Here is a 12,996-nt window from a genome sequence, read left to right as displayed (position 1 = left end):
GGCGGCAACTCGGATACAGAAGAGAAGAGCGGCCCACATGCCAGTGCAAGGTCGGCGACAGATGAATGGTTAAAGGGGCTCGAGGGGAAAGAGACTCGGCTTTACCACACCAACCACAAACTAATGGGTCATCTTCCTCCTCCTCTCATCTTCCCCCCTTCATTCACTACTTTCCCTGCTATTTTTCTAACCTGTATTTATTGATCCCTAAGGAATAGTTTGATGTTTTGGTAAAATAGGATGAATACCAGTATTTGTCCATTCAGTCAGAAGCTATAGCCAGGAGACAGTCTGCTAAACTTAGCGTGAAGACCAGAAGCGGAGGAAAGGAGCTAGCATGGTTCTGCCCCGCTAGCACTCTGTAATTAACACGCTATCTCTTGTTTCTTTTATCTGTTCAAAAAGTTGTAATAAAACCGGAAAATATAATCTGCCACCCCTCATAAATCCCTTGTCGTTTTTACACATCGGCTTTTGTATCTGGAATTAATTTTGGAGTGCCAAAAATGTTCATGCTACTACTCAAAATATCCATTGCCACGATAACAAAATGTTTTCTGTAATTCAGTTTTTTTTTTTTTTTTTTTTTTTTATATTTGATGTCATAAAAAAATCCACTAATGTCTGAGAGCTTGTGACTCTGGATTCCCAAGATATATAGTCATTTTGTAACAGTAATAGTCAATTCTACACTAACATGAACTCGCATGGATAAATCAAATATATAAACATGAGTCCTGGATGAACAGCTGTAAGGAGTGGTCTATCCTCCCACACTGTCTGTCATTTTTTTTGCCTGTGATTCGATATGAAGGGCAATAGCTTGTGGAGACAATTTGCTTTCAGTGTGTTCAAGGACGGCATCTTCTCTCCTTGCCGCTTGGCGATATAAGATCATAACTTCATTCTGCCAATTACACACGTATGTGACGCCCTGATTTATCTGTAACATCAGCTCTGTTGACCTTAGCTGTTTTCAAGACACACCATAAACCTCATGTCCTAATAGGGATATGTCTCTGTTTTCATACCTCAGATACAAGCAAGGTATATCCTTGCCTTACATTTTGTAAAACAGACATCTGCAGCGCTCTTTGCAGCATCCACGTGACAGCAGTGAGATTGTATTGCCTGAACTGGACCAAGCACAAGGGGAGCAAGGCGTAAACTTGAATTTGTCGGAGCACATGATGCTCTACTCCCTCTGCAGCAGCGTGCTTATTTCTCCTCTCCTTCTCGGCGGTACACGAGATAAACATGATTTCCACAGCACACAATGGCTGAAGAGTGAGGGCGTTATGTGGCCCCACGCTTTTTTTTCACCCCTCTGGGTGAAGTCAGACATAACTCCCCTCTTTGCACACAGGAATTTCTACAGCTCTTGCACATTGTTGCATTTTTCCAGCGGTAGGGTCTCACAGTGTGTCTGCCGCCCCAATAGCAAGTCTCCTAATGGATTTGTGCATCGGGTTTAGCACTGCCTGTGCTCTCATGCATATGATGTGTTCCTACATGTCCCGATGGGCTGTGGGTCACAATACTACCAGGAGGTTTTAGGTGGCGTGGGTTCAAGGAAGCCAATGACAGCAGGAAATGTGGATGATGATGGTGATTATTTACGTCACATTTCTTGACTTTATTTTCTACCCTGAACGGTATGCAGCACAGGGTATTATAGATGAGTTTGTTAATGTTTAATTATTTCTACTTGGCAAAATAATATATACGTATATTATCATATTATTATAACCATTATTTTTCAATTTATATGATTTATTATTTATTTGTTTTTTTAAATAATTACATAAATGATGTGTACAGTAAGTCTATTTTTGCTGTTAGCTGGTCATGGTGGAGCTACTTTTAACTACTTAAAACACAGTTCAGCTGTTGGTCTGAAGCCTCCAAAGGCTCATAAGATTAATGTGGGAGGCTGTGAGAAGATTAACAGCACAGCAAAGTAGAAACAAACTATAAACTAAGTTCTGCTACATTTGTATTACATTGTTTTTATATACTTTGTTTGTGAACTATTGTAACTATTTTTGCTGAAAATATAGTCATTTAAATCAAACCATTTGAAAAGTTGGACTGCTTAGATAGACGTTAAAAGCTGCAGAGTCAAAAGCCAGAAAGGCTCCAAAACACACAAAAAATATAACGGAAAAGATACGCATTTAGTGAAAAAAGCGTGTTCAATATCCACGACCTTTAAAGCGACCTCTAAGATTCACCATATATATATTAAAAGTGAATAAACAAGTTTCTCAAAATGTCTAACTTGCTTTCACAGCATATTTAAATGTAAAATCTTTACCTGAAAAAAAAGCAGTAACTCTTGTTAAATAAATGCAAAGGATAAATGGATAAATTGAACAATAGTTCCTCTGAAATTTAGCTAATTAATGCAGCAAATGACAAAGCTATGGATAGCATGAAACTATTTGTAAAGTTCTTACTTATTATCTGTAATGGAAAATAATTCCCAGTTATAGTTACAAGGCTTTGACACCATCGCTTGGTCAAAACAACAGGTGTGGGTTGCCTCGTGTTTGACACATGAGCACCGGTGACAACATGGAATAGACCAAGCGTAGGGAAGTCCAGAGAGAGAGAGCCATGGGAAATACTTCTAGAAGGTCAGAGGTCACAATCCTTGAGAAAGGACAATTAATACTGTATTGAACTTGCAACAGAAAACCCCTCGACCAGATCCAAACGCGGCTATTCCATTGAGAACGCCACGTTTGTCAAGCTTTAATTTTAGATGCAGTTGTTTTATTAAATGTCATAATCCCACCATAGAGGGGTGAACATGCCTTCTCATGGTTTACAGTCTATTCCCAAAGCTCACCGCAATATAACATTTCATTTATTTTTTTGTTGTTTTGGATGTGTTTCCAGAGAAAATAAAAATGCAATGTCTTGGGAGGATGTAACTTTCATGTGGAATAATTACTCATGACCCGTTTATGAGAAGAGGTCACTGTTTATTTTTAGAATAATTGTGAGCTCTCAAGTTCACTGATACATAATTAGGATATATTTCTGTACAATTAGAAAATATACTCTACAGCAAGACTTTGTTTATTTAATCAATATCTTGTTTAAAATCATGTGACGCACATTTTGTACGTTTTCATGTTTTTATGTGATTGATCTATCAATAAATACACTTAAAATATGAAGTTACATAAATGTTACATAAAAATGGGCTGCTATAATCAACAAATGCATTGAGTTACGATGCCCTGATCTGATTATATTGTGTGTTTTCTTAAGTACAGTTATGTTTCAGTTTATTAATACCATAAAAATAATCTGGCTGGAACCCTTTTTCTTGTCTGATCAAATGAAGTGTGTTGTGGGGAACCTGCTGAGGGTTGGACCGGTGAGAACGAAGCCAACTGGAGCAGAAAGGGCCACTCCCTGACACTCAGGCAGCGAGACGTCAACCAGAAACACAGCCAGCGCACGACACTCATCGTGCAGCACGAAATGGACTAAATGGCTCTCTGTTACATCTCCAATTAAACAAGAAACAGTCTAAAGTGTTGAATTATTGAGGATGCACAAGCACATGACGTGACACAAGACCACCATAAATGATCCTTGGATGACGAACTTACAAGTTAAGCTTTTATTTCTGGAGCCTTGTGAGGGGAAAAAAGGATGTTGATGTCAGGATATGAATGGACAATTGTAAAAAGATTTTTATTTCATATGAGGAAAAATGTTTTTTAACTATTAAAAACTCTAACTATGATGTGTTTGACTTATAAACAAACAGCTGCTGATTCCATTTCTTAAAACCATATATTTCTTATCATTTCCTTTAAACGACAGAAAAATAAATGCTGCTACATTGGTAAGCTTCTGATAGAGAAGATGGGAAAGTGCACGCTACATATCATGGATCAAAATTGATTGAAATTTCTGAACAGGACAAGCTTCAAGTGAAAAGAATGCGCGTTCATTTATTTTTACAAATTAGATCTCCTCCTATGACTGTGTGACCATGTGAACTGACATCGTTAAATAGGCACATGCTGTATTACAAAAAAAATAAAAAATACAAAATAAATGAAGAACGTTGCTTCTGTATTGGCAAAATATGATAAAAAAAAAGGAAAAAAAAGGGGAAGATCTTAAAATAAGTAACAGAACATAAAAAATAAATAAATCATGTATCCAAAAAGGATGCTAAATGTTGCTCCGTTAAGTTAAATTGGATATACAATCTACAAGAGGCTTAAAAACAACGTAAAAAATGCCCATAATTTAATTCCGCAGGACATTCATCGCTACTCTACTGTCTAAACAGAAGTCTGGCCGCGCGAGAACTCACTTGGTCACGTGAGGTCACGTGAGGGTCCCATGACCGTAGCCGGAAGTAGGGATTTGAGCCGTCGTTGACAACACAACAAGAACGAGGGTTGAAAACGCCGACATTAACTGATTGTTATTTTCCGTTTGTTTTAATCTTTGTCTGATCTGTGATCAGCCGAACCATGGACGGATCCGTCAGAGCAGCTCCGGACGCCGGAGCGCCGACTTATTACCGAGGGTGAGAACAGCAATCCCTTAGCAACGTTAAAACAAGCTAGCTAGCTAAACCGTAGCTAGCTAGCTTAGCCTAACGGTCACCGAACAGCGATGTCTGTTCGCTAATCAAACCGCCCCCTTCTCTCTCCTCTCTCCTCCCTGTGCTGCTCGATGTTGAACATGTGCCGAACGTCTGTTAAAGACGTTTTCTTTCATGTGGTGTAACCCTGGAATACAAGATTAGTCTCCGCCGAGGGAAATCCCCACATCAGTAGTCTGCGTGTCAGAGTCCGGTTGCTCATGAACAGTACTGCCACTGTCTCGTTTGATCTCGGCTGATCTGTTGTTCTTGTTCTCTTCTTCTGCAGCAATGAGAGCTCGCTGGTGTCAGCCCTCAAGACACTGCTGTTCTTCACCTTCCTGATGGTGACGTTGCCCATTGGACTCTACTTCGCCACCAAGGCGTATCTCTTTGAGGGTACGCGTGTGTGTGTGTGTGTGTGTGTGTGTATGCCCTTAAGTGTGTATTTTGTCTCACTGACGTAGATGAAAGAGAGGATGCAACCACAAACTGCCCTCTTCACCTTGCCTCAGTCCTTTGCTTTGTTCCAGAGCTTAACCACAGTTTGACTGATTACATTTTTGTTTTAGGTCAACACAGATCCTTTTACGATAGTTTGGCTGATAATAGTTTGAGCAAACTTCTATTAAGGCAACAAAGATTCTCCCTCTCCTCTTTTGTTTACTATAATGGAGGCATAAACCACCCCTCCCCCAAAAATACTATTATCCGCCAATTATACAGCCAACATCCAATAGAAACAGCATGATGCACACTACTGCATGCCACACGTTATTGATTGACACCAATCAGCATACAAGCTTCAGCTTTTGCTCCACATGGAGAATATTTTCACCCATTTTTTGACCTCTGGTGGTGTCTGCTGGTCACTACAACACACATTTCTAACCGGCATTTCTAAGTGTTGAAGGTCTGTGAAAGTTTGATGAACCACGCCTGACAAAAAAAAACTTGTTTGCTGATTGCTGTGCATTATGTTTAAGAAGCGCTGTGTTTTCCCTTCGTTGCAACATTTTGACCTAATGAAGATCCAAGCAGTATCAAAACCTCGGCAATCAATACATTGTGGCATGGAGTAGTGTGCAGGCATTAGTTTTCCTCTAATGATGCTGAACTGATAGCACCTACACAATGTGCATATAAATAATCTCTCTAACTTGCATACTCTCTTCAGAACATAAAGAAATCAACATATTTATATGCAGAATTACACAGCCTGGCCCCCCCAAAAAAGTCTCACACTATTCCGTTGGACTGCCTTTAGCTTTGATTACGACACACATTAACCGTGACATCGTTTGATGAACTTATGCAATGCCAAATTTATTTCTGTCCAGTTGCATACATTTTTCATCATGATCTTGTATTGATGATGGAAGAGTCGGACCGCTGCGTAAAGATTCTCAATGGGGTTCAGGTCTGGACTCTGTGGTGGCCAATCCACTTGTGAAAATGAATCATGCTCCCTGAACCGCTCTTTCACGATTTGATGAATCCTGGCATTGTCATCCTGGAATATGTCCGTGCCATCTGGTCATTCAGTATATTCAGGTAGTCAGCTGACCTCCTTTTTTGGGCACATAACGTTGCTGAACCGAGACCTAACCAACTGAAGCATCCCCAGATCATAACACTGCCCCTACAGTCTTGTACAGCAGGCAATAGGCCTGATGGGTGCGTCACTTCATCGGCCCCTCATCCTTCCCTGCTGCGCCCATCACTCCGGAACAGAGTCCAATCTTTAGGCTCCTGAGCAAATTGAAGCCTTGTTTTCCCTCCGATTAGCCTCACTGATAAGTGGTTTTCTTAAGGCTGCACAGCTGTTTATCTCTTGAGTTCTCTTCACATTGTGTGTGTTTCAACATGGTTGTTTAAGAAATGAGAAGCTCCTCACTGCTACGATGTTAGAGAAGTTAAAAATAGAGTCTGATATATATTTTAATACAGGAAGTATCATGTTAATAAAAAACAGACTTCTTACAAGTTTGCCATTTTATAAAAATGTATTCGTTACCATTTGTTTATGCAGGGAGACCTTATGATTTATTATTACCTTTTATTTAAGAACATTTGTTTTCACTAAAAGTAATGTTCACAAAAAAAGATGTCCTATCTGTGATGAAGTAAAAATATTTATTGATTCAAATATGTAAGGCAAAGTGATTCCAGTATGATTTAGTGCAATTTTTAAGAGTTTCAAGCATATTTTGATAATTTTCAAGATGATAATCCTGAATCTTAATAATTTTGACCAGGATAATCATGACGTGACATCTTCGTTTGGTCCCAGGCCTAATCTCAAGACAATCACATCGCCCACGCCTACTCTTATTTTCCTAATGGCCATTAGAACAAATTTCCCATCAAATGAACGTTGTAGGCGTCCTGCTTTAGTTTCACATGACAGGTGACACATTTGGCACTGTAATGCAGCAGCTTGTCATCACAGTTGACTGTTCTCCGCCTCCTTTTCCCAGGTTCCATGAAGATGTCCAGCTCTGACAGCTACTTCTATGCAGCCATTGTTGCTGTGCTCGCTGTGCATGTCGTCCTGGCTTTGTTTGTTTATGTGGCCTGGAACGAAGGCACGCCTAAAGGGAAGGGCAAACACGATTAAGGCATGTCGTTATCGGCTCGTAAGACCGGAGGGGACGGACGGACACAGGCGTGGATCAGCAGCTCCCCCCGCCTCCACCACCATGGGCTCCACGACGAAACGCAGCATCACCTACCAACCAGACAGTTAGGGGATCTGGTTGCGCTTAGGCTTTAACACAAGGTTAAAGCATGAAACTACTGTATTGTTCCCTTGCATGAGGGAGTGGGGGATGTTGGGTGAGTTTTTGTCACCAGCCTCAGCAGTCCTGACTTCTTTTTGACTTATTGTTCTCCGAATATGTTACTTTTGTTGACAGAGGACGACCCATATTTTTAAGAGGCTTTGTGATAAGCTGCCATTTGGCTAAGTGCGGTCCCATCACGGTCAAGATTTAGTTTTTGGGAAAACATCTTGGGTTTTGGACACACACACACACACACACACACATACTGTCTGCTTGTAATGTGTATGTATAAAGGATTTAATTCTAAAACGCTCTACACGTCTGTCCTGGGAGATTTTTTTGCTGCTGAATTGATTGATTTTCTGTCCTCAAATTTGACTCTTAACTTTGATAAACCCATAATGTGCTTAACTTTCATGCTGTGTTTTGGATCAAAAATTCCATGATGTCTTGTCCTTGAAATAAGCAATGTGTGTGTGATGTAGCTGAGTGATATTTTGCAACTTTGAATTAGGAAATTGTTGCAAGATCAGTTCATATTTAACGGAATGTCATGAGGATGTGTTGATTTGAGGGTGTTGTCAGTGAAGTCAGTGTGATGCAGATGAGTGTTCACTCAAATAAACTTGGAAAAACATATTTTTAAAATTATTGTCACATACATTCTTAAAGCCTTTGTGCTATTTTTGTGGATTCTTGCAGATTTATTTATTTTATTGATGAAATAATGATATATATTACAAATAATTCATTAATAATTGTGTCTGTAACTCAGCAGGAACAACTGCCCCATGAACCTGTGTAATAAAGACGTACAAAGGAATAGATTTAAAAGGAGAGGCTGCATGGTGTTTCTTGTGAATTGTGAGGTCAGTCACAAATAAAGACAAACACATGATCGCTATGTCCTTGCTGGCTAGCTCACAGCTAATCAAAAATGCTAACCTCTGGCTATTTGGGGCAAACAAACAACGACCCAGCGGTCAAATTCACACGAATGATCCAAGGCAAAATATCAAAAGGCTAATGTGAGAAGCAACATGGTGTTTTATTTTGCTTTTGTTGTACCTTTCCTTCTGTTATTGCCAGATGAAATAAATGACAACTACCACAAACAAGGTTTTGATCCACAGGGCTTGAGGGTTACTAAACAATTTCAAAGTTGAGCCTTTCTGGCATCAGTGCTTCAGATTCTCCAGAAATACTGGATTGTGCTGATAATGTGCAGTAGAAACGGTGTTAGACTCACTAAAGTGGTAGAGCTCCTCTCTAGGAAGTTAGCAACTAGTTTATTCAAATACATATCATACTTGTAAACAAAGCATTATGACTAAATGTTATGAAAGTCATAGTATAGTAGGCCATAAATCATTTCCAAATCTAGTATGCCATAAAATAATACAGTATTTCATAAAATATCTTAAAAGATGTCATTGCCATAAAAATAATAAACGTTATGATGCCTTAAATGTTTCACTGAATGCCATGTCATAGCAATGACACAGTATCCTGACCAGACATCCAGCAGGCTCGTGTTCAGCTGCCAGATGGTCTCTTTGCTCCGATGCAAAAATGAGTTTGCAATGACTGGCTGATAATTAAAAGATACTAGAAGATGTATAACAACACAATAATAACTTTTGAGGAGCACAGAATGGTGCATGTTCTGTGTCTCACTGCAGATGAGACAGCTAAATGTATTTGTTTGCTACAAAAGAAAAACTAAACTAAAAAAGTAGTCATAGAGTATTAAGTATTTCACTGTTTAAGAAAGCTATTATAAGGCCCACCCTTTTTAATGTGGGAACTTATCAAATAAATGTAGTTCATCATTAAGGAAAGCAAAAACAAAAAAAAAGTTTTTACAGATACATTTACTCACACATCCAATATTGTCAAATTGTAACCTAATCAATCAATTCTTAAATTGGAAAATAACTCCTGCAGTACTACCTGTTGAAGTTTTAATTGTGGATGAAGTTGGCTTCTGTCTGACATCTAACATTAAATACTTTCTGGTGAGAGAAAGAAGGTGGGAAGAAGGGTTTCAAACCACTAACCATTTGGTCACAGATCAACCTGCTCTACAACCTGAGCTAATTACGCAATGAAGTATTGCAGTAAAGTATTATGGGTCATTTAAAACACATAGTATGTCATAAAAAGTTGTGAAAAAACATAGTATAGCATGTCCAAAAGTCATAAAAAAGTCATAGTATAGTATGTGAAAGAAGTCATAATACAGCATGTAGAAAAATAACAAATTAATACTATAGCATTTCGAAAAAAGTTGAAAAAGTCATATTTTAGCATGTCCAAAAAAGTTGAAGTCATAGTAAAGTTGAAAGAAATTGGAAAAAGCATCTCGAGAAGAAAGTTGAGAAAAAGTTATATTATAGCATCTCGAAAAAAAGTCTTATTATAGCATGTCAAAAAAGTTATAGTATGTTGAAAAATAAGTCTTATGAAAGCATGTCGAAAAACTTGAAAAAAAAGTCAGTATGTTGAAAAAAGTAAAAAAAAAGTCAGTGTAGCATGTTGATAAGTAATAAAAAAATGTCAGTGTAGCAAGTCGAAAGTCATCGTTTAGTATGTTGAATTCTTTTTTTAAATTTATAATATGAAGTATGATGAAAAAAGTCAGAACTAATGTATAATAAAGTTATTTCTCTGTCTCTTAATGTTGTAGCAGTTCAGCACATTTGCTGAAGGTGACGTGCTTGCATGATTCTTGGTTGCATCCACATGGTTGAATGCACTTATTGGATAAAAACCCAGATGAATGTAATGTAATAGTATATACTTTAAAAGACATAAATATGCCATTGTATAGTATGACATATAAAAAATGTCTGTTGTTTCGTAGCATGTTTCCCCTTTGAAAGAGACTGAAGGTGGACATGGGAGTATGAGACATGCATCTCCCAGTGATTCAGAGAGAGAGAGAGAGAGAGAGAGAGAGAGGAATAGGGAACAGAAAACCACAAATTTGAACCTAGACCTTTATTGACATCACACATTTGAACACATTCATATAGAAGAAGAAGAAGAAGAAGAAGAAGAAGAAGAAGAAGAAGAAGAAGAAGAAGAAGAAGTTGTTTTGGTCCGGAAAAGAAAACTGCACTCTGGGAAGAAAAAGAAAAAAGAGGACGACATAAGAATTTGCATCACATTCAAATACATTTGTGCCAACAGCAACTCTATTGTATAGCATGTAGAAAAAAATAATAGTATCGCATGTCAAAAAAGTTAAGAGAAGTAAAAAATAAATAAACATTTTTATTTTATTTAAAAAAAAAAAAAAAAAAAGTCAATGCATGCATGTTATGACTATTCTCATGTACTTTGAATTTTCTTTTTGCCTTTTTGTGACATACAAAACTTTACCCTTTTCATGACATTAGCGCTGACATTTTATTGCTTCCTGTTTTTTTTTTTATGACATACTATTATTGTTTACATCATAGGTTGAATTTGCAAGCAAGCAAGATTCTAGACAAAAAAAAAAAAAAAGATTCTAGACACAGAGAGAGATCAGTTTTCAAAGACAACCTAAAGAAAGTCAACATCCAGGCAGTGCTCTTCTGAATCAGCGTCACGGTTCGTACTATGTAACGTCACGTTTCCAGATGTCGAATAACGGTAGCCAGCTGGCTAGGCAGCTAGTTAGCTAGCTAGTTAGCTCCTTACCATAGAAGTCAATGGAGTCTTGTTAGCTCCTGTTAGCATGACCAACGCTTAATTAACGGTCGTTATGGGGTCGTTTTAACTAGGCGACAACACAAGTAGCAGGATAGCAAGACACGTAGGTTGCCATACTACATATTAGACAAACGTTTACTTACATTTAGACACGAGAGCTGCGCCAACACAACACTGTCGGCACATTGTCCGCCATGTTTTTGTTTAACTCGGTTTAGGTTCAAGGTTCAAAGTTCAAAGTTCATAGTACAGGCTTGTACAACAAAATTCAGTTTGTAGTCCCAGTATTACATAAGAAACACACTAGGTTTTATAAAACATATGTAGATACTCATATTAGTTCAAATAAAATTAAAAATAAAAGCCCTTTAGAGGATTTGTGCAATAACTGTGTTCCCTCTTTAAAATACACAATTCTGCCCCGAGTAGTCTTCTAGGGACAAAGCAGTGAGGCCATGAGGAGAACAGGAGTTTTGTTAGAAAAATAGGGCTTTTGTTTACCAAAAAAATGGGAAAACTATATAAATATATATATAGCCTACTATAAACAATATATATAGGTCTATATATATATATAGATATAAATGAAGTCTGTGTGCGATAACACAAGAGGCCATGACCTCCCTTGTCATCTGTTGTGTAAGACTGAATAATTGTGAGAGACTTTTTCTGAAGAATGTCAGCTTTATGTGTATACAAGGTCAAAATCTGAGCCTCCATTAACAACAAACAGTCTTTTCATGCAAGTACACAGTCTTCCTGTGGCTCTCTTTGTCATAGATATTAAGGTTTATTATTGTGTTTCTGACAGAAGTTCCACTGACCCCCCCACAGCAACATGACTGTCATAAAAATTATTAAACCGATTCATCCTCAGAATTCTCATTTTTTTTAAATGAGCACTTATTTTCCCACAACAAACAGACACAGTTTATTGAGAATCAATCCCAAAATTTCACTCAAGTCTGCTGAGGCGAAAGTTCTCCTCTCCCGACTTCTGCAGAGTTTCAGCTGTAACACGATAGCAGAAAACACAGCGTGAATATGAAGAGATGACAGATGCCGCCAAACCATAATTACTTTTTCTGCCTCAGAAAACCGTTTCAGAAGCTTTCCCCCCCTCTGTTCCCCCGTGAGCCTCTTTCAAACGGCACTCTAGTGTAGATCACACACTGTATTCTGCAGAATTTGTGTCAGAGCTGTGCAGTCTGCGTTTAACAAGGCTGGTGTTGGTGATGAGGTGACAGGCCTGCAAGCAATCGGACCGATTCAGTCAGCAAACATCAGAAGCCGTGTTTGCCTTTTGGCTCGTATCTAAAGCTTTAAACGCTCGCAGCAACACAAAGTTGGTGCAAGGGCAGACTTTGCTGCTGGCTCTTTGTCATTTATCACACATTAGCAGGTTGAGTGAATAGTGTGAGTGTGAGTGTGATGAAAGCAGACTGAACACTTACTTGATGATTTTATTCTGGGTGGCCAGCTTGTTCTTAAATGCATCCCCCATTCAGTAAAAGCTCCATATGTCCTAATTGGACAAATAACACAGAGATTTATGGACACATTAATGCTCACTGTTTTATGTAGCCGTATGCAGCGGGGGAGTGCTGGACTTAATATTATATCATTTTCAGGAATCTGTACTTTCCTTGACTATACATTTTATTTACACTTTTTACTTTTACTCATTAATATGATGCAAGATTCACTTAGCCTGGGGGAAAAAACAGTAGAAATGTCCTTCATAGGGATACTTTTTACTTTATACTTTGAGAACATTTTGTCCATAATTTTATACTTTATACTTTGAGTACATTTCAGAGTTTGTAGTACCTGTACATCTACTAAATATCTTTCTTCAACGTCCTTTGCCCAGCAGGTGGCGCG

General features: G+C 38.2%; 1 protein-coding gene across 1 annotated transcript; it reads left to right on the top strand.

Annotated features, from left to right (window-relative positions):
• The first annotated feature begins 4,383 nt into the window (after window positions 1-4,383).
• Window positions 4,384-8,233, top strand: vma21 (vacuolar ATPase assembly factor VMA21). The gene is made up of 3 exons (XM_084010411.1): window positions 4,384-4,567; window positions 4,914-5,023; window positions 7,105-8,233. Exons 1-3 carry the CDS (start codon window positions 4,512-4,514, stop codon window positions 7,242-7,244), a joined length of 306 nt encoding a protein of 101 aa, XP_083866537.1. The 5' UTR covers window positions 4,384-4,511; the 3' UTR covers window positions 7,245-8,233.
• Window positions 8,234-12,996: the final 4,763 nt, after the last annotated feature.

This window comes from Eutrigla gurnardus, assembly GCF_963514095.1.
Source record: "Eutrigla gurnardus genome assembly, chromosome: 5".
Taxonomy (NCBI): Eukaryota; Metazoa; Chordata; class Actinopteri; order Perciformes; family Triglidae; genus Eutrigla; species Eutrigla gurnardus.
This window is presented reverse-complemented; position numbering and strand designations above follow the sequence as displayed.

Coding starts and splice junctions, on each gene's coding strand:
- vma21 (XM_084010411.1), top strand. CDS start 4,512: ATGGACGGATCCGTCAGAGCAGCTCCGGACGCCGGAGCGCCGACTTAT. Junction 4,568..4,913: donor GCGCCGACTTATTACCGAGG/GTGAGAACAGCA, acceptor CTTCTTCTGCAG/CAATGAGAGCTCGCTGGTGT. Junction 5,024..7,104: donor CAAGGCGTATCTCTTTGAGG/GTACGCGTGTGT, acceptor TCCTTTTCCCAG/GTTCCATGAAGATGTCCAGC.